The sequence below is a fragment of the Eulemur rufifrons genome, chromosome 3, assembly GCF_041146395.1.
Source record: "Eulemur rufifrons isolate Redbay chromosome 3, OSU_ERuf_1, whole genome shotgun sequence".
Taxonomy (NCBI): Eukaryota; Metazoa; Chordata; class Mammalia; order Primates; family Lemuridae; genus Eulemur; species Eulemur rufifrons.
In genome coordinates this window covers 87,742,962-87,764,503 of record NC_090985.1, presented here as the reverse complement: position 1 = coordinate 87,764,503, position 21,542 = coordinate 87,742,962, and the positions used below count along the sequence as shown (strand labels likewise).

The window sequence follows — 21,542 nt, the reverse complement described above, 5'->3', positions numbered from 1 at the left end:
AGTTCTCTTATTTTCAAGAGAATATGCTCACTCCTGTCACTCCCTTTATTATCTACCTTCCTCTTCAACTGCCCTTTGCAGCTCAAGGAGATTCCTCTAAGTAATCTCCCTTCTTAACTCCCTGTGACTTTCTCCAGAACAAATTCGAAGACTTCCTCTATCATCCCTTCTCTTCCCCTCACCTTGTCCTTTCCATGGTTTACTTAGTGCCATATTTTGTTTTCACATATTTGTGCCTTTTTTTTTTTTTTTTTTTTTGTGATTTTGCTGTTTAAAATGGCCCCCAAGCACAGTGCTGAAGTGCTGTCTAGTGTTCCTAAGCTCAAGAATGTGTTAGGGAGAAAACACGTGTGTTAGATAAGCTTTCTTCAGGCACGAGTTACAGTGCTATTGGCAGTGAGTGCAATGTTAATGAACCAACAGTATATACAGTTGACCCTTGAACAGTGCAGGGGCTGGGGGCACTGACCTCCTGCACAATCGAAAATCCATGTATAACTTGTGAGTCCCCCAAAACTTAACTACTGATAGCCTACTGTTGACTGGAAGCCTTACTGATAATATAAACAGCTGATTAACACATATTGTATACTCTATTATATACTGGATTCTTACAATAAAGTAAGCTAGAGAAAAGAAAATGCTATTAAGAAAATCATAAGGAAGAGAAAATATATTTACTGCTCATTAAGTAGAAGTGGATCATTATAAAGTTCTTTGTCCTCTTTGTCTTCACATTGAGTAGGCTGAGGAGGAGGAGGAAGAGGAGGGGTTGGTCTTGCTGTCTCAGGGGAGGCAGAATAGGTGGGGGCAGTGGAAGGGGAGGCAAGAGAGAGCAGGCACACTCAGTGTAACTTTATGGGAATACATTGTAGTTTCTGTCTGACTATTTTGCTTTCTCACTTCTCTAAAAATCTTTCTATACAGTACCAATCCTTCTTCTGCCATTTACTTTGGTTTCAGTGCCCATATGATAGAAAGGTCCACATCATAAAAGAAGTCAAAAGCCATCCTGAATTATCAGAACACTTCTGCAAGTTTGTCTAATGTCAGCTTGTTTTCCAGCACTGCTTCTTCATTATTGTCTGGCACTGGTTTGGAGGCATTCGTCTCCACCAAGTCATCTCGTGTTAATTTCTCCGGTCTTCTCTTGAATTTTTCCAAGATCTATATCTTGAAACCCATCACCTCCTACCTTTTTTGCCATATCCACAATCACTTTTGTAACTTCCTTGATTGGCTCTGTTATAAATCCAGGGAAGTCATGTACAACAACTGTACAGTTTTTTCCAGCAGGAATTTATTGTTTTTGGCTTGATGGCTTTCACAGCCTTTTTAAAATAACAAATGATGGCATCTTCGATGATGTAATCCTTCCAGGCTTTCACGATGTTCTCTTTTGGGATTCTCTTCCATAGTGTTGACAATCCTTTCCACAGAGTATCGTGTGTAATGGGCCTTAAAGGTTCTATGACACGATCTAGAGGCTGAAATAGAGACATAGTGTCTGGGGGCAGGTAGATCACTTTGTTGCCTTTGGTGTTGAACTCATGGGATTCTGGGTGTCCAGGGGCATTTTTCAGTATCAAAAGAACTTTAAAAGGCAGCCCTTTTCTAGCAAAGTGTACTTCCTGACTTTAGTGGCAAAGCATCTAAGGAATCAATCCAGAAAAATATTCTCATTGTCCAAGCCTTCTTGCTGTACAACCAAAAGACAAGCAGCTGGTGTTTATCTTTTTTTCCTTGATGGCTCAGGGTTTAGCAGTTTTACAGATAAAAACAGTCTTGATCATAAACTCGATTGCATTTGCACAAAACAGTAGAGTTAACCTATTCCTTCCTGCCTTAAATCCTGGTGCTGACTTCTCTTCCTTATTAATAAACGTCCTTTGTGGCATTCTGCTCCAGAATAGGGCACTTTTGTCTGTATTAAAAAACCTGTTCAGGCAGACACCCTTTCTCCTCAATGGTTTTCTTAACAGCATCTGGGAACTCATCTGTTACCTCTTGGTCAGCGCAGGTGCTTCTCCTAAGGTTTTATTTTTTATCTTTTTAGAGACAGGATCTCACTCTGTTTCCCAGGCTGGAGTGCAGTGGCCCAATCACAGCTCACTCTAACCTCCAACTCCTGGGCTCAAGCGATCCTCCCACCTCTACCTCTCAAGTAACTGGGCCTACAGGAGCCACCCTGGCTAATTTTGTATTTTTTATTTTTTTGTAGAGGTGGGGGTTTCCTTATGTTGCCTAGGCTGGTCTTGAATTCCTGGCCTCAAGCGATCCTCCTGCTTCAGTTTCCCAAAGCATCAGGATTACAGGCATGAGACATTGCGGCCAGCCTCTCCTGTTATTTTGACCCTTTTTAGGCCAAATCTCTTTCTAAAATTATCAAACCATCCTTTGCTGGCATTAAATACTCTAGCTTTAGGTTCTTTACCTTCCTTTTGCTTTAAGTTGTCATGTACTGACTTTGATTTATCCCAAATCATATTAGTCTATAGGTATGCCTTTCTTATAGTAATCCTGTACCCAAATAAAGGTTGCATTTTCAATACAAGATAAAAAGGTATTTCCCCAATGGTGCAAGGTTTTTGTGCCTGCTGGTGTAGCTGTAGTGACAGCTTCACAAATTTCCTTTTCTTGTTTTATAATCCTTATGTTGGATTCATCTATCTTGAAATGGCGGGCAGCTGCAGCTGCAGACCTCAATCTACAGTACATACCAAGCAATTCAACTTTTTCTTGTTATGTCATGACTTTTCTATGCTTCTTGGGAGCACTTCCAGCATTACGAGTGGCAGTGTGTTTGGGTCCCATGGTGTTATTCAGAGTTGATGATATTGCACTAAACAGGATGAAAAATCCTTGAGAACCACGAGTAATCACTTTTTACTGTGATACATAATTTTTTTTTTTTTTTTTTTTTTTTTTTTGAGACAGAGGCTCACTCTGTTGTCTGGACTAGAGTGCCATGGTGTCAGCCTAGCTCACAGCAACCTCAAACTCCTGGGCTCAAGCAATCCTCCTGCCTCAGCCTCCTGAGTAGCTGGGACTACAGGCATGTGCCACCATGCCCGGCTAATATATATATATATATATATATATATATATATATTTTTTTTTTTTTTTTTAGTTGTGCAGCTAATTTCTCTCTATTTTTTTAGTAGAGACGGGGTCTTGCTCTTGCTCAGGCTGGTCTCAAACTCCTGAGCTCAAACGATCCGCCCGCCTTGGCCTCCCAGAGAGCTAGGATTACAGGCGTGAGCCACCACGCCCAGCCTGTGATACACAATTTACTAGAGAGAGGAACTGCTCATTTGGAAATGATTAGTGTCACATAGCATTTTAAGTGGATACTCGCAACACTTGAGCTTACCGCAATAGCAACAGGAAGTAGCTACAAAATTACTGTAGTAGTACAGTATGTACTACAGTTAATTTTATGTAGCTATGATTTAATAGTACATCTGTATGTTTGTTTACATTTCTCTCCACTGTGCATGGCACCATGTACAATCTGTGTTTGTGTACGTTTTAATAAATTTTAACTTTTTTAATAATAGATTGGTGTATATTTTATGGTAACAAATGATAAAATAGTATCTACATATATTTTATGCATTTCATGACATACTTAACTTTTTCTTAATTTTTTCGGTATTTCTAAGATACTCAGTTGATCTGCAAGTTTTTTCAAATTGTCAAAAATCTCCAAAAAATTTTCCAATATGTTTATTGAAAAAAATCCACATATAAGTGGACCCTCACAGTTCAAACCTGTGTTGTCAAAGGGTCAATTGTATTAAATAAGGTGTCCTTCAACACGCATAAAACAAGGTTATATATTCATCAGGTGATGAAAACAGTATAACCTGAGGCTTGCAGGAATCTAACCCTGTGTTCTCCCTGGGAGAGATGGCTCAGCATTTACTGAATCAGTGTTCAAAATGACTTTATGGAACCTAATTACATGAATAATGGGAATCAAGTGTGTCTCCCCTGGCATTCCCCCAGAATGTTTCCCTTTCTGATCTTGTAAACATTATCTCTGTGGTTTCTCACAAATACCCTTCTTGGAGACAATACATATTTAGAGAAAGCCATGGATGTGGAGTCAGCAAACCTGAGTTCAGCCCTGCTTCCCTAACCTGGATGGTCTCCCTGCACAGATTATTTAACCTTTCTGGTAAGAGTTTCCTGATCCAGAGAATGATTTCCTCAACTGAGAGGAAGAATTTGAAAGCTCTTTAATGTACAAATGTCTAACGTATAATTTTTCAAGTTGAACAATGTTTTTTTTTCTTCACATCTCATTAAGTCCTGACACACTTCCTTGGAGCACTATTGTTAACCAATTTGGGTGATTTGGCCTCTGAGTTTTAGAAGTGAGAAGATGATTCCCCTTAATAAATGGAACACTTTGCTACTCCCAGAATGTTGGGGTCGTTGTCTAACCATACTAGCATCAAATCTGCCTTTCAACCTCCTTCCTCCCAGAGTAGCAGCCATTAGTCCAGTTTCCTTAACCCAAGTGTCCAACTGGGGACAAGAATACCAAGCAGTGCCACAGGAAAGGGTCCCTGCTGTGACTCAGGAGGCCTGAGGTCCTATCAGCCACTGCTCAAATCTGTTACCTTAGTCTATGGCATTTTGTTATGACTTAAGTTATTTCACATCTTTGGGCATCAGTTCCTTAATTTTTAAGCAATTTTTATTAGATGTTGTCTATAATTAGATGACAATTATGGGACTATCTGACCCACACATGCTATATGAAATAATATACATTAAGTTAAACAAAAAGGTAACAATGTCAAAGAATGCAAAAAAGAAAGTAAATTTCTTTTTCTTCACCATCCCCATGTAGTTTAGTTTTCTAGAGCTGTCATAACAAAATACCATAGACTAGGTGGCTTTTAACAACAAAAATTTATTTTCTTACCCTTACAGAGGCTAGAAGCCAAAATTCAAGGTGGTGGCAGGTTTGGTTTTTACTGAGACTTCTCTCCTCAGCTTGCAGATGGCTGTCTTCTCCCTGCCATCTCCCTCTGTGCCCTAATCTCCTCTTCTTATAGGGATACCAGTTGTATTGGATAGAGCCCATCCTAATGACCTCATTTTTACTTTGCCTCTTAAAGACCCTATCTCTGAATACAGTCACATTCTGAGGTGCTGGGGGTAAAGGCTGCAGCAGAAGGATAGTGACATGACATAATTCAGCCCACAACATATGCCATCAATTTCTCAAAATTGTGCCATCTGTCAGTTTGCTTTATATTAGAACGCTGTTTTTTTTAATAAAACTTTTTGTATTTTTTAGAAATTCATAAGTATCTTTGTTCTGTCTTTTTGAGAAAAATGCTATGTGCCTTTATCATATTTCAAAGGTCTTCCAGGTCCTTAATCACATTACTGTCATAAAAGAATCCACTTCTTTTTGAAAGATAATCTTCCCAGAGTCCTCTGACCTTTTTTTTTTTTCTCCCTAATTTGTCCTGATTGCTTTCTTAGCCTACTGTATCACTGTCAACCTGAGATTTTATTTTCATTGAATTCCTGGGTTGGTTCCCTTTTTTCTTAAATCCTATGTACTCCTCCTTCTTAGAGTCTTACTGTGTTTTGCTGAGGTGCCCGTGGGGCAGACACAAAGCTACGCAGCTACATTGCCTTCCAAGAAAGAACTCACTGCCCAGCTGCCAGGAGCATGGTTACCTAACAACCCACAGGTGCTAACTCAATCATTGTCCACCTCAGCTTTCCAATTGAGGTAAGCAGCCTCTGGCCAATGATTGAGCAAGGCAGTGGTACTAAGGCCCAGCCATTTCTGCCCAACTTCAGACCCCTCGAAAAGGAAATCTTTGCTCTGGAGCTACTGAAGGAGCTGGCAGAGACTCAGTCAGGTCTAAATCAGTGTCTGATGGCTTCCCCTACTAAATCCTGTGCCCTCCCTTTTCCATTCACATATTATTCCACCATAAAATTTTGTACTCTAATTCTGTTTCACCTTCATCTTCTTGGAGAACTCAATTGGTATAATATCTACAAATAACGTTTATTTACTTCTTGTTTCTTTCAGAAAGGAATCATGGGTTTAAACTTTATGAGGCCTAACAAGTGTGAACTATTTGTCCTCATATGTGATTGTTATTTTGATTGGGTATGCAATCCTAGGTTCAACATTATTTCCCTGCAGAACTTTGAAGGCCTCGCTCTACTGTCTTCTAACAACCAATATTGCTAACAAAAAGTCTGATCATAATTGAATTCTTATTTCTTCATAGCTAGCCTGTTTTCTGTTTGCATTAATATTTTGTTTTGTTTTCCCCAATCTCCAAAAGCTTTTAGGGTTTCACCTTTATCCTCAAAATTAAATTTACTAGGCTGTGTCAAGGCCTGGTTGTTTTTCATTCATCCTAACTTGGATAGCCCTTTCCATCTGATGACCAATGTCTTTCTTCCATTCCTTCCCCAGAATTGTCACTGTTTTCCCTTTCTGGAACTCTTTATTAGACAGTTTTGGAGTCTTCTGGATCTATCATCCATACTTTTATTTTTGTATTTTTTGCTTTTGTGGTCTGGTGTCTTGGGAGGTATTTTCCATTTTATCTTCTGTATCTTCATATTTGATCTTTGGCCATGACCAATATGTTATTTTTCATCTTAGCAATCACACTTTTAGTTTTCAAGAACTCTATCATTCTCTAGTTGCTCCTTTTAAATCATTATGTTCTGGTTTTCAGGGCTGTAGTACCCTCTTAGATGTCTCTGAGGGTATCACTAAGAATTTTAAAAAAACTAGTTCTATTCTATGCATTATCTCTGTTTCCTCCTGGGTCATTTATTTAATTTGCTCATCTTGGACTTGCTTTTTTAAATTTTCGTTGCTGTTTCCTCTCAAATGTCTGTTAAACATTTGTCCATACTCCTGAATGAAGGACTACATTGATTCATATCCATAAAATGCCTGGATCCTGAGGACAATCAGGCTTTTTCCACTTACAGTGCATGGGTCGGTAATGGTAACAGTCATGCTGGCCGGGATCCCCCAAACTGCCAACTCAAGGAGGGACTCACTCTGAGAGTGGGGTGGGCTGGCCTTTCTGTTCTCACCATGTCTATTACTAGGCTCTACTCTGCCTCACTTCCTACCCCTATAAGCACCCTACAGGCTCTCTCCAGGCAAATTAGTTTGCTTCAGCAGTTCTCCAGGGGGCTCTAACTTGGAACAAATTCAGCAGCAGCTGCACAGTGCTTCGGGTAACTGACCTCTTTGCTGCTGCCTCTGTGCCTGGAACCTCTTGGGAGCTCACAGGGAGAATGGTTCTGTCTCTGCTAGCTTGCAGAATGGTCTTTTGAGCTGTTGTTTTTCTCCGTATGGGACCTATACGTCCATACAATCTCATTTGACTTCCACCTCCCAGAAATTATTTAAACTCTCTGGTTTGTTGATTGTACCTATTGTAGTTTTCCATGTTATAATAGACTTTTTCTTTTTGTATATCTTTATTGTCTTTTCACTGCACTCCTGGGAAGGAGGAGATGCAATTATATGTGCCCAACCATCCAAATAATCCTGATCTCTGGACATAGGGGGTGAGCACCTAAATGAGGCCAGAATAATGGAGAGTCTTGCAGTCAGGCCTGAGAAAGAGAAGTGAGTCTTTGGGTGACCGACTATGAGGGATAAAGTTCAGGAACTTGTAGGGTGGGAGCAGCACCGTGTTTCCAACTGTGTGTGCTAGAGGAGCAGAGAGAGGAGCCAAGAGGCACTCAACAAGAAACCTTAAGGAAGTCTAGTTACATTCCTGAGGACACTCCTACATCATTATAATAAGTGTCACTGTAAGTTACATTAGCTCTTACGATTTTCTGTCACTGACAAGTAAGAAGGTCAGAAATCATGGTCTTGGCCCCCTTGGAACCTGTTACTCCAGAAAGTTTGGCTGTCCGGGAAGAGGGTGCACCAGAGGCCCGGGTTTCTGCCAAAATACAATGATGGCAATGAAGGTGACCTCTTCCAGACAATAAATGCCTTGCTTGCCACCACTGTAAAATAAAGAGAAGGTAAGAATAAGAGGGAGGCTCTTTCCTCTTAGCCTGACTTACATGGTTCTGTCCATGAACTTGGGCAGAGGGGGTGCAACACATCTCAACTTCCCCTGAAGATCTATTTTTTTTAACTCTCAGAAATGTTATATAACTTTAAAGATATATCAGCCTATTACATGCAAAAATAGCAAAATGTTCACTAAGAAACAAAACTCACCATTATTTTGTTCAAATAGTCTGTTTGCTCTCCTCTAAAATTTTAGCTTCTTTTGACCATGTTTGTGCAGGCGTGAGGAAGCTGCTTTCCCACTTAAAAATTTAGTCCTTTCTTTTTCCCTAACTTCGGTTTTTCTCTTTCCTAACTTAACATTTTATCAAAGCTTTCACTTTGGGGCATTGCTATTTTATCAGGGAGATTTAAGAAATAATTCCAAACTCCCTTCTGCAAATAAGATTAACATAATAACATGAACACAGAAAACTCAGTTTGCTCAAACCAACATTACGCAGTCGTGGTTAAAGATGGGTAAGGGCAGAACCCAAGTCGTTAGAAGGTTTTCACGCGGTGCTAACAACTGCGAAGGGGCACGGAGTGTGGGAGCATCACCCCAAATCATTAACAATTTATTCGCCCTCTCTGCCTACAAAAATAGGCAGACAAGCAGGATGACAGGCCTATCTGGAGTGAATATCTTCGTTACAATTAAATGTAAAATAGGAATCGGATCGAAGAGATAATTTTAAATAATTTTAATTTTCTTCCCTCTCTTTGCATTGTATTGTAGGGGGCGGGTGGGGTGACTTTCTCTAGTAATTTAGTGACTGTAATGTCTTAAAATAATTTTCAAGAGCCTACGAATCAAGCTGCGGTCGAACCAGCTCTGTCTGCAGGGACCGCGGGCTCCTCGCCCCTTCCCAGCCCGGCTTTCGCGCGGGCAGCGGCTGCGGAAGGCTCTCCGGACCCACACTGCAGGAACCTAAAGTGTGGGCATTTGGGGACCTCGAGGGGAATAATGACATCTGGTTTTACAAACCCAAGTGACAAAAAGATCGAGCCAGGCAGGAGTCGAACCTACAATCTTCTGATCCGTAGTCAGACGCGTTATCCATTGCGCCACTGGCCCCTCACATGGGCTGATTCCGGAGGCCATTTCGATTACAGCTTGGTGAGACCATCTCCGATAGTCACTTCAGGGGACAACGCGGACTACGAAGGAAAAGTACAACAGGCAGGCGAGGGTGGCGGGGGAGTCGCGGAGTCTTGGCACCGCCGGCGCTGAACGCGCAGGCTGGGGTCATTTCCCGGGTCAGTCAGGCTCGCGAGCCAGAATAGGGCTGCCTTTCTGCGCATGCGTACAACATGCCGCCGCACGCTCAGTCCCCCGGCGCATGCTCAGTGGACACTCCGGCCGATTGGGTACACATTCTGGTTATTATGTGTTGAATCTCAGGAGACGCAAAAGGTGTCCCGTGTCCCTTCGATAGCTCAGCTGGTAGAGCGGAGGACTGTAGCTGATTCCTGAGCGGGAGACATCCTTAGGTCGCTGGTTCGATTCCGGCTCGAAGGAGACGGGTGTGTTTTTTCCCAGTTGCCGACGATTTATGCCCCTCGCCACAAGGCGCCACTCCAGTTACTGGTAACGAGCACTTGGAAGGGCTCGCGCTCTCGCTGCAGCGTGGGCCCATGGCATCCCACGGGGGAAGTCTTTTTCAGTTAGTTCCCCAAGAGGGTACGCGCCCGGGCAGGTTCCCAGCGCAGGTGTGTGTCTGCGCTCCGCTGGGGCACCGGGTTAGGCTTGTTCCCTAGCCGTCTATGGCATTTCCCGGGTCCCCAAGTCACACAGGAGGGGACGAACGCCCTGCGGCCAGCGGAGATCTTCTCCTCAGAGCCCCGGGCATCGTCAGCGACCCCGGGGCTCGCTCCGGCCGCGTGAAGTCCGTGGGAAGAGGGATCTTGTGCTCCAGAAACCTGGGAACCCGAAGAAGAACACAGTACGAATCACACGAAGCCTAGTAAATGACATAGTCCGATGGGGATAAACGGGCACCTGGGCTCCCCGCTTGCTCCCTTCGATAGCTCAGCTGGTAGAGCGGAGGACTGTAGGCGCGTTCCCGTGGCCATCCTTAGGTCGCTGGTTCGATTCCGGCTCGAAGGAGAGGAGTGTTCATTTTGTCACTTTGTCTTCACTTGCGAAGTATGACCTAGAAAATCTATCTTCACGTCGCAATGCTCTGACCCTTCTCTAGAGGAACAGATAAGCAGCCGTGCCCAGCGGTGGGGGATTAGCTCAAATGGTAGAGCGCTCGCTTAGCATGCGAGAGGTAGCGGGATCGATGCCCGCATCCTCCAGTTTTCTTCCTGGTCCGGCGTGGTTTTTCTTTCGATTCTCTCAGCCCGAACCAAAGCCAAACGTTAGGACGTCAGGCGAGTGAAGAGTAGGGCGAGCTCCAGGTTACCGCTCTGTAAAACTTCCCGCACACGGGATGTTGGGTTCTAGCTGTTTATCTTCCTAATTTTAAAGTTGTAGACCCATTTACTTCATTAAATTGGTTATTTTTATTTCACAAATGGCTGATGCCTGCATTTCCAGGGTCCCGTCTGAGGTTAAGCTGACCATAGTTGGGGGGACTCACAGATGGAAAAATATAACAAGAAACAGAAATTGGAAACGGACGCTGATTATTTTAAACGTCTGCTAAGCCGGGGAAGCGAGACTGTTGCGCTGCGTCTCAACTCCGCACGGCGAGGTGCGGGGCTCTGGGCAGATCCCAGGCAGATACGAAAAGGCCGATGAGGGAGAGGTGAAGAAATGGAGCACGGCCCTGGACCCAGGGGCTTGCTGCAGGACTAGGGTTCTAGTGGCGTCGTCCTCCTGGGAAGTAACTGTGCAGAGTTAACTAGAGGCCAGCACTGGGAGAGAATGATTTGGGAGGGGAAAAAAGTGTTCCCTCTAGGGCAGCCCTTGAGCACAATTTTGTTAGACAAAGGCACGACAAAACCAAACAAGCAAAACAAACACACATACACACACTCTGAGAAATATTCAGAGATTAAACAGAACACGCACAAAGACTTTTCTGGAAATAAATTTGGCCTATCCTAATTTTCTAGAATACAGCCACAAAAAAAGCTATTGAAGTCATCCTGCAGTTCTCCCCAGACGAAACACAAATCTTCCAAACGCAGAAATACTACTGTATTATCCTTTTTGAGAATTGCAATAAATAAATCATATTTCTTTATGTCATGCTCGTTTTAAGGTCCTAGGTAACCTGTACACTTTTGTTACCAATGTGTACAACCTGCTGTGGTTTATTGCTGTATCTTTCATTTTCTAGGGTGGTCTCCATTTTTACCTCATTTTATTATTTTTAATAGTCTTTTAATTGAATGTGTGGTGAGTCACTGAAAATATCATGATGTTCATAAAAACAAATTTTTAAAGTAAGAGAAAGAATCCTTTAATCAGATGATATGTCCCAATTACTAGTTTGGGATTATGGGTGTTCCAGCTGGCTGAGGGGAGGTGCTGGCAGACCAAAAGAGCAAGAAATGAATAGTAAGTCAAAGGAAGAGGAAGAAATGCACCCGAAACCACGGGGGAGGACACATGTTTGGGGCGGGTGGCCTGGGCCAGAACTGAAACATCTCAGGGTCAGCTACCCAGGCAGGGAAGGAATTCACATAAAAAGTTCAAAGGTCTAAATCAGGAGGCAGCATTGTGTAGCGTCTAGTCAGGAGGGCTGGGAAACCTGGTAGCCTTTCTTGGCTTTGCCACTTCCTAGCTGTATGACCTGGGCCAGGTCACTTGACATCTTGACATCCTGGGGCTTCAGTTTCTTCATTTGTAAATGGGGATTATAATAATGGTACCTACTTTTAATTAAGATATAACGTGTAAAGCCCTTAGTACAGTGCCTGGCACATAGTAAACATACAATAAACGTTAAGTGGCATCAGTGTGGAAGGAAGGAAAGAAAGGAAGAGAGGGAGGGACATAAACATAAAGTGTCATTTTCTGGGCAAATTGCAGAGACTGAGGCACATTTTAGCATCTAGAGGCCTGGTAAACATACCATACATCAAGTGAAGGCCTAGGGAATTATTCTGAGGGTTTGCATGTGTGTTTATATAGATACATATGGAAGTGCAGGAAAGAGGTACTTGGATCTACTGTGTAGGGAAAGTAGAAAGAACAATCCTGAAAATACAAAATGATGGTTAAATACATTATGGTGTGACCATGCAATGGAAAATATATAGCCTTTGAAATTATATTTATTAAGAACTTCTATTGACCATGGGAAATGTCAATAATGAAGTGCTAAGCAAACAAAGTAGGTACAGAGCAATATAAGCAATAACAATGTAAACAAGCATGAATTATCTATAGAAAAGACTGGGAAAATGCACTAAAATGTTAACAGTAGTGACCTTTGGATAGTAGGATTACTGTGATTTTTTTTTCTTCCTTAAAATTCTAAACTATTTTCTAGGTTTTCTGAAGTAAGAAATTATTATTTTTTAATTGGAAATATAGATAACTTTTAAAAATTAACAGCTAATGTTTATTTAGCACTTTCTATAAGCCAAGCACAGTTCTAGGTACTTTACATATCTTAACTCATTTATTTCTCTCATAAAGAAAACACCAGGCCCAGCTGGCTTCAGTGGTCCCAATCTGGCCTAGGCTCTGGAATGTCAATTCCTCCCCACCTAGCATTCCTGGCCTCTCTGGACTGAAAGAGGGCTCTGTCCCAGAGAGCATTCTGTCTGTCATGGGTTAATCATGGGTGCAGGGACCAAGGCCTTCACTACCCAGTGAGTTCCAGATGAGAGCATTTTACCAAACATTTAAAGAAGGAAAAATAATTACCAATTATAGAAAACTCCTCCAAAATATTGAAGAAGTGGAAGTACTTCCCAACTCATTCTATGAAGTTAATATGATCCTGATATCCAAAACCTGGTAAAGAGATTACAGGAAAAGAAAACTACATACTAATATGGCTCATGAACATAGATGCAAACATTCTCAATGAAATTTTAACCAATTAAATCCAACAATATATAAAAAGGAAAATACATCATGACCAAGTGGCATTTATCCCAGGAATACAAAACTGGTTCAATATCCAAAAAGCAATGTAATTCATAACATCAAATAGACCAAGACGAAAAATCTTATAATCATTCCAGTAGTTGCAGAAAAAGAACTTAACCAAATTCAACATCCATTCCTGATTGTAAAAAACCATCAGCAATTTGGAAGGGAGAGAAACTTCTTCAACCTGATAAAGGGCATCAACAAACACCAAATAGCTTACATTATACTTAACAGTAAAAGACTAAATTCTTTCCTCCTAGGATCAGAAACAAGGCACAGATGTCCATTCTGCGTTTTCGGCTACACTAAGTGCAATAAAGCAAGAAAAATGAAGTAAAAGTCCTCCAGATTGGAAAGGAAGAAGTAAAACTGTCTCCATTCACACCTATCTCATTTTTAAAACTATAGATTACATGTTGAAATGATAATATTTTATGTGTTTTGAGGTTAAAAATATATTAATAAAATTAATGTATTTGCTTCTTTTTAGATTTTTTAAATATGGCTACTAGGAAATTTAAAATTATATCTATGCCTCACATTTGTCACTCATATCTTGTTTCCTTGGACACAGCCTGGTGCTTGGAACACCAGCTCACCAGGTAAGAGAGACAGACAGGGGCCAGACCGCTTCAGGCCTTAGGGACCACGGTGAGGATTAATTGTCTTTATCCTAGGGGCAGTGTGACCATTAATGGGATTTAAATGAGGAGTGATGTGTGAGAAGAGTGAATTCAGGGAAATCAGTTAGGACGCCAGGACGGAGGGGAGGTGGGGGATGGTATGTGTGGTGAGGATGGAGCCAAGGTGAGGAGTTCAGACATGTGGCATTGGGAAGACCTTGGGCAAAAGCATTTGCTACTTTTTGGGACTATCACTACTTATTTCTGGCACGTGAATTATGCCAAGAAATGTTCAGAGAAAAGTAAAATATGTTAGTTTTCTAACATTTCCTCAGAGATCTTTATGATGAAGTAAAATCTATAAACAACAGATTTGAAGGAGTAATTATCAAGATGGAAAAGATCTTTCAATTAGAAGTTTGCAAACTCTCTAATGAAAGAAATGCCATAGTGTTAGCTTCTGTGAAGTGCTTTTCAACTTAGTTCATTTCTTTTTGATTTTAGATTTGGAAAATGTTTTCTTTATAAATTTTAAAATCACACATCCTAGCTGCCTGTTACCAGACAAGACAGCTAAATTGAAAAGGCTGACAATGTAGACAGAAGGAAAATGTTAAATATTTTGTAGATGTCATGAGTCAAGTCCTTAGCATAAGGAGATGTCAAGAACTTTTTTACTGGAAAAAGAGTTCTAGACTGTATTTTTTGGAGTAACTTTTAAAGGTATTATATAGGGCAAATTCCTAAGCCAAGTAACAGAAAGTGCTTTTTTTAGACCACACCCTGAGCTCCACGATAGGAAAGGAATGATATGATATCCCCATATATGCCTCTTAGGGTCAGATGGGTCATATCTGGCAGGACTGATTAATAGAGGCTGGTGCTTGGAACACCAGCTCATCTAAATCCCAAATGAATTGCAGCCTTCTCTCCACTGGTCATGTATGGTGTTCTCACTAAAAAACAGATGGGTGGATGGGTGGATGGATGGATGGATGGATATTGCAGGGAAGAATTAAGAATATCATTGTCTTAGTTTAAGAGGACCTGGTCTGCACAAGATTAGGTGTTAGCCTTTGTTCTGGAATGGGATTAAAATAATTTTCAGATCTAACCGCTGCTGGAGTTGATCTGAAAGTCTTGTTCCACTCATGCCCTCATTTTCCAGCCTAACTAACCCTTCTTCTTCAGCAGTCCCCAACTCTCTGCCTCCACATGCACATCATCTGCTGTTCTTTCTCTGTTTTAATTATTTAGTCAGCCACCAACTTTCTTACTTCCACTGTGCATAAGAAGGCAAGAATTCTCCTTTTCCCCTACCTTAGAGGTAGAGCCAGAAGCAAAATCAATCTTCCAGTTCCTTCTGTTTTCTTTCACCAGAGCTGTACTCTGTCTGCCGTCTGCTTTGCTTTAAGCCCTGTTTTTTATTTGCCTTTAGCTCTACCCTCCATCTGACTGGAAGTTCTTTATTTTGTTTGATGAACAAATAGTTCTTTAAGCTAAGCCTGGATTATTTTCAATTACCTGGACTTGTTATTATCTGTGCTAAAGAGACAAAGAGAACAAGGATAAGTGAAATGCCAAGGATGTTGTGGTATCCTCAGGAAAGGGAGCACTCCTAACACTGACTCCCTGGGACTTTACTAATGCCTCCTATTCCTGGAATGATCTGACAAGAGTTGGGGTTGTTCTTGTAACCATTCTGGGGCCAGTGGGGATTCCTATCACCCAACAAGAGAGTACAAAATCCACCAAAAGAGGTGACCCAGTCCCTGCTGGAGAATCCTTCAAATACATTTTAATTTTCCCCCAAGATTTTTTTGTATCTCAGGTCCTAGGGCTGATTGTCCAATATGGTAACCACCACCCAAATGTGGCCATTTCCATTTACATTTAAATTAAATAAAGTTTAAAATCAAATTCCAGAATTTCACTATACACATTCCAGGCACTAAGTAGCCACAGGTGGCCAGAGGTTGAACACCACAGAGATAGAACATATCCATCACTGGAGAAAACTCTAATGGGCAGTGCCCTTCTGTGGGTATGGTGGAGCTTAGTAGGTGAGGTCATGGGCTCTGAAGTCAAAAGATATGTCTTTGATTTGTGTCACAGAACTTCGCTCAGCCACAGTTGGCTCAATGGAGATAATAATACCTAATGCAGGGAGATAGTACATGAAATGCCAGGTACTCAGTATATATTATTATATTGGTTGTGGTGGTATAACAGTAAAAGTAATTTTAGCATCCCCTTTTCTCCTTTTCTGAGATGAAAAACTCACTGAGGTCTTATTGTATATTAAAGAATTTGACTGGCCTTTATCCCAAGTTCCTGGGGAGGGAGCCTCCAAATCCTTAGAATTTCCTGAGTGATAGGTATGTCTTTGTTATTCATTGTGGGCCCTGAAAGGTTATCTAGGTTGGGGGTCGGCCACACCAGGAAGACCAACCATGTGATGAGAATGCTGAGGCACTGAGCTGACGTGGCATCAGCCTAACCTCAGGGGAGGCAAGGGGGACTGAAGGTAGAGTTCCATCACGTGGCTAATGATTTAATCAATTATGCCTATGTAATGAAACCCTGACAAAAACTCTGGGCACAGAAGCTCGGGTGAGCTTTCCCAGATAACAACACTCTGTGTGCATTGCCATGCTTCAATGTGCCAGGAGGGTGACAAATCCTGATCCCACTGGGAAAGGACATGGAAGTTCACATTTGGGACACCCACCCCCAGCCTATCCCTGTGCAATCCTTTGTTAGCCTGGGCCTAATTTGTATTCTTTTTTGCTCTAATAAAGCTATAATCATAAATATGCTTTCCTGAATTCTGTGACTCCTTCTAGCACATTTTCAAACTGAGGGGGTAGTGGGAACCCCCAAATTTGTAACCAGTTGGTCAGAAGTGCAGGCCTGGGAACCCCCACATTTGCTGCTGGTGTCTGCAGTGAGGAAAGCCCTATGGAAGACTGTGCCCTTAACTTGTGAAGTTTGGCCTAACTCCAGGCTGCTGGTGTCAGAATTGCATTGCAGGCCTATGTTTCATTCCCCTGCCCTGGCCCCTGAAGCCTGGTTCCAATTGGCCTGGCAGCTAGAGGTTTAAAGAGGTCAAAAGCCCTCTCTGTTTGTTGTCACCCCTCAGTGCCAAATCCACTGTTGGGTGCATACTCAGTTTCCTAGGGACCCACCTCATTTCCCCAGACTTATCTGGAAAATATCGGGAAACTGCTAGAGGAGGGGAGAGTGGTGCTGATTTCGCTTCAGTTTCTCAATGTGTCTAAACATACTGTTTTTCCAGGCTGGTGGGACTCAGAAATGTGGGACAACTAGGGCTTCCGACCAAGGCAGCTCCCTGTGTAATCACTCCCAGCGGTTTCCAGCCGGTGTCCTCTGTGTGTGGCGAGGGCAGGGGAGGGAGAAGGCGAGGCTGTGCACCCCTCTGTAGGAGACTAAGCTGTGTTAAGTTTAGCCTAAAGCTGCCTCCTTGCATATTTTAAATTTGGCCTAAAGGTTTCTATGTACATAATGAACCATCACCTAACTGGAGGTGTAAACAGACTGTAACCTACTCTTGTAACAAATGACCCAGTCTCAGCTAATCACAGATGGCCAACTGTTCGAACCAGGGTCAGATACGCCCAAGGTCCAGCTGTAACCAATCCAGCTTCTGGACCTCACCTCCGTTTTCTACATGTCACTTTCCTTTTTCTGTCCATGAATGTTATCTGGCCCTGAGGCAGCCCTGGAGTCACTCTGAATCACTTCTGGTTCTGGGGAGGCTGTCCAATTTGCTCAGTTAAACTCTGTTAAATTTAATTTGTCTAAAGTTTTTCTTTTAACAGCTGGTTTTCATGTCCCTGTGGAGACTCATGTTCACACCAAATTCCAGGGCCTTGAAGATGACTTAAATTCCGATTCAATTCTAGAATTTTCCCTACCTCCTGGACTCTGTAAATGATTTGGGAGTAGACTAAAATCTAGTTCCTCCCTAGAGCAGAGCACTCTGCCTGTATCCCTCTCCCAGCTGCCACCCCCACCCATAGGTGGTGGGTCTCTGAGAATAGGGGTAGCAAGGAGTGGAGAAAAGAGGATGAAGAGGGAAGGTGGATGCTGTTCATCAGCTTGGCTCTTATTCCTGTGGGATTCATGCTAGTTTCCTGCATAGCCTTCAGCGACAGTTCTAAGAAAAAGTGAAAGACAGAGAGCAAGACGGAACAGAGAGAAAAAAGAAAGAGAAGGCTAAAGATCAACTGCACATCAAATAATCCAACTGGGAATTTTCTACTCCAAAATTAATACCGTTTCAGAGATATTTTTTCCTACAAATACTGCCAAGTGACGTTATGAACCTCACTTACTTATAGATGAAAGAACCGAAATCCTGCTAGGTGAGGTCACCTTCCCCAGACCACTAAGCGAGGTAGACACCGAAGCCGGAGAGAAGCCTGTCTCTGACTCACTGCAGCCTCTTACCGCATCATGTTGATCAGACTCGGGCATCTGAGTCATCCCCGTGGATTCCACTTTCATAGCTGCCCCAGAGTCCATTTCCTCCTTTCCTTCCCCACTGCCATCGCCAGTGCCAGGGCTTCATGACCTGTCACTTGAACTATGGGCAACAGGCTCCGATCTGGACATTAGCCAGGTCCCCTTTGTGCCCAACTGCCCCAATCACCACTGCGAGATCAATCAATAAACTTAACCAACCACTGCTCTTACGGAAATGTCCCTGTGAGAAACTTAATGACTTCCTGTTGCCTAATTTATTATGTGTTAAAAACTCTTTAGCCCAGTATTCCCGGCCCGCCAATGCATCAGCAGCGTGTCTGCGCTCCAGCACAAGCCTCCCTGTGCTCTCAGAGTCCTGCACGCCTGTGCCTCCGTGTCCCGCTTCTGCACCTTCCCTTGGAAGCCCCAACTCTGCCCCACTTAACTGCACATGCGTCCATCCCAGTTCCTCCGTGCAGCAGCTCAAACGCTTCCCCCACCGGGCAGCTCTCCCGAGTGGGAAGCCACTGAGGAAATTTTGCAGCTCTGGATCACATTTTTTAAGAAAATTTTTAATTTTTTTTAAATTTCGGAATATTATGTGGGTACAAACGTTTTGGTTACATACATTGCTTTTGTACAGTTTGAGTCAAAGTTATCGGACCCGTTAGGTGTCTGGATCACATTTTGTTTTGTGCTATGGTTCTGTTATGTGTGTCTTGTCTCCCTCCACTATTGGGCTGAGCTCCTTGAGGGTGATGACCTGTGTCTTGCTAATCTTTCGGTTCCCAGAGACTTGTTCAATGAACATACATGATAAATTCTCAACGAACGTGTCTTAAGGGAATGAATTCCTTCTATAAGAACAGGCTCCGCTACATTATTAGTAGGTGAATACTAATGTATTCTGTACATTATTACTTTAAGTGCTTTTCCTTAGATTGCAAGGTCTTCTACTTTCACAGTAGAAACTTCATCTTTCCTAGGAAATATCTCACATATTGTGCTCAGATTTCCCTCCCATAGCCCATGTAATGATAAACACTTTTAAATGCCTAGGCTAGGTGAACTCAAGTAACTCAGTAAAAATTTTCACCAGTTCCCTTCTTCACTGTCATTGCTAAATAAATATTGAAAGGAATAAAAGAATTCTCCAAAGATCCCTGAAATGTTTATGAATACATATAACCTATTATTACTTAATAGATCTTATTAGATTCTTAATAAGCTCTCCGTGCAAACCACTAAAATCACACAGAGCTAGTCACACTGACCTACCCTTTACTGGTAATTAACTTTATACCAGGGATATGTTAACAAAATATGTTCCTTGTCCAAGGTTTTTAAAAATCAACGAGAAATAAAAGTGCAAATTATTCACATATAAATAGACATGGATTTTTTTTCATTTTTGATCTGATTTAACATTTTTAAATACAATATACATTGGCTAAACAGTTGCTTCCCAAAATCCTGGCCAATGTCAGAATTAATATTTCTGACTTAAGAGCAGATCAAGAATATAAAAAATGACTAGGGAAACTGTCATTTAAAAAATCGCCTTGGAAGAAGGGGCAAATGCAAAGGAGTGTAGGTATTTCCGAGGCAGATAAAACGGAAATGGAAGCAGGACTCCATCCTCACTGCAGTTGTTAAGGGCACTCCTATCTGACCCCCAATGTGTGGCAAAATGAAACAATAGCTCTGCCACCACCAGCCCCTGCCCCTCCCTGTGCCAGTTGCTACCTTAGTACTGATTACTATTGCAAACTAAATTTAGATTTTTTAAAGACTGTCAAATTTTCTTTCTGTATTTGGGTGTATGTAGAGGGGTGGGAGGCTACAGGATGAAAGAGGTTCCTACCTTCCCAGGGAGAAGGAAAGCAACGTGGAAAAGGGCTTGCTAGAGTTTTATTATATAACTTTTTTTCTTAAATAATTGGATAATCAACTGGTGTTTGAACTTGTCTCTGTGTGTGTGTGTGTGTGTGTGTGTGTACACTTTTATGCTGAAATGATTTGAATTCAACTCTTAAATTGGAATTTTCCCCAGACCATCACCCTGGCAAAGATGAAGTATGTAACATGAAGAAAGTCTTTTTTGCTGATTGCCCCTGTGAAGCCAGGATAACCATTTTCAAGACGTGTTTTGTTTGTTTTCACCTAAGGTGGTGTTATCATGCTACTATTGGTGACTAGGTCCCTAAACTCTCAAGACAGAAACGGTGTTCATTATACACTCAGACTCTCAGGCTGCATTCTGCCCCTTCCTGGAGAAGCCCGTCACCAAGGTCTGAGTGCTCACAGAGGGCACAGCTCTGTGACCGGGCATGCACATTTGCATTTGTTGTTGACAACTGTCAGCTCCCGGTCCTCACAACCTCTGTCTAAATGGGGTTTGTAATCCTCCTTCCCACCCACTCGCTTCCCTCCCTTGGGCAAGAATGTTGACTCTTGCTCTCCATCAGCTGTCAGCATCCGTCCTCCTGTCACTGGCTTATATGGACAAGTCAGCCCACTGCCACGTGACCGTAGGCTGCTAAAAACAGCTCCAGCACCCGCTCCGAACCAGGGCCTGAAACAATGTCCTCCACCGAGAGAAATGTAAAGGACACTTGATCACACAATCCTCGGAATTATTTCCAGGAAACACTTGCAGGAGCCATTCGGAGCACCCTTTCCCTGGCGGTGCACGTGGGGACGGCCAGGAGATGAGCGCATCTTTGAATTACAAGTCTTTTTCCAAAGAGCAGCAGACCATGGATAACTTGGAGAAGCAACTCATCTGTCCCATCTGCTTAGAGATGTTCACAAAGCCCGTGGTCATTCTCCCTTGTCAGCATAACCTGTGTAGGAAATGTGCCAGTGATATTTTCCAGGTAGGTTTGTTTGGAATTTGGGGAATGGAACAAATTCCCTCCTCTTGGAATCAAGTCTGAACACTGAGGTGAACTCCTCTAGAAAGCTTTATAAGGCCGCATTTATTTTCAAGAAAAACAAATTTCTTTTAATGATTTGCTTTGTGCTTTGCTATCCAGCTCCTCCTTACTCCTACATCTAGTTTTATTTTAATACTAAGAATCACATTAGTGTTTTAAAAAATCCAAACCATTGAATCTGTTTCAAAATTGTAAATGAATTACCGCCCAAGACTTTAATATGGAGTTTCTGGCTGGAACTTTTGGTTATGAAAACGTTGGCTGGAAAAGCACCTTATCCTGACAATGGCACATTGCAGATGACTGTGGGTAATGGCTGGCCCGTGTTTCAGGACCAC

At 42.3% G+C, this 21,542-nt stretch overlaps 1 protein-coding gene and 4 non-coding genes across 8 annotated transcripts in view; 4 read left to right on the top strand and 1 right to left on the bottom strand.

The window, feature by feature from the left end:
• Positions 1–9,097: 9,097 nt before the first annotated feature.
• TRNAR-ACG (transfer RNA arginine (anticodon ACG)) lies at positions 9,098–9,170 on the bottom strand. The gene has a single exon. It is a non-coding gene; the product is annotated as a tRNA-Arg (tRNA).
• Positions 9,171–9,521: 351 nt separating this feature from the next.
• TRNAY-GUA (transfer RNA tyrosine (anticodon GUA)) lies at positions 9,522–9,614 on the top strand. The gene is made up of 2 exons: positions 9,522–9,558; positions 9,579–9,614. It is a non-coding gene; the product is annotated as a tRNA-Tyr (tRNA).
• A 499-nt stretch (positions 9,615–10,113) lies between these two features.
• Positions 10,114–10,202, top strand: TRNAY-GUA (transfer RNA tyrosine (anticodon GUA)). Its single transcript is given in 2 exon segments — positions 10,114–10,150; positions 10,167–10,202. It is a non-coding gene; the product is annotated as a tRNA-Tyr (tRNA).
• A 121-nt stretch (positions 10,203–10,323) lies between these two features.
• On the top strand, positions 10,324–10,396 carry TRNAA-AGC (transfer RNA alanine (anticodon AGC)). The gene has a single exon. It is a non-coding gene; the product is annotated as a tRNA-Ala (tRNA).
• A 10,439-nt stretch (positions 10,397–20,835) lies between these two features.
• TRIM55 (tripartite motif containing 55) overlaps positions 20,836–21,542 on the top strand; it is a 43,327-nt gene continuing 42,620 nt past the window's right edge. For all 4 annotated transcript variants that reach the window (XM_069466444.1, XM_069466443.1, XM_069466441.1 and 1 more), the window contains exon 1: positions 20,836–21,144. In XM_069466444.1, the coding sequence (XP_069322545.1) occupies positions 20,977–21,144 (168 nt within the window). In that variant the 5' untranslated portion in view covers positions 20,836–20,976. The remainder of the gene's footprint in view (positions 21,145–21,542) is intronic.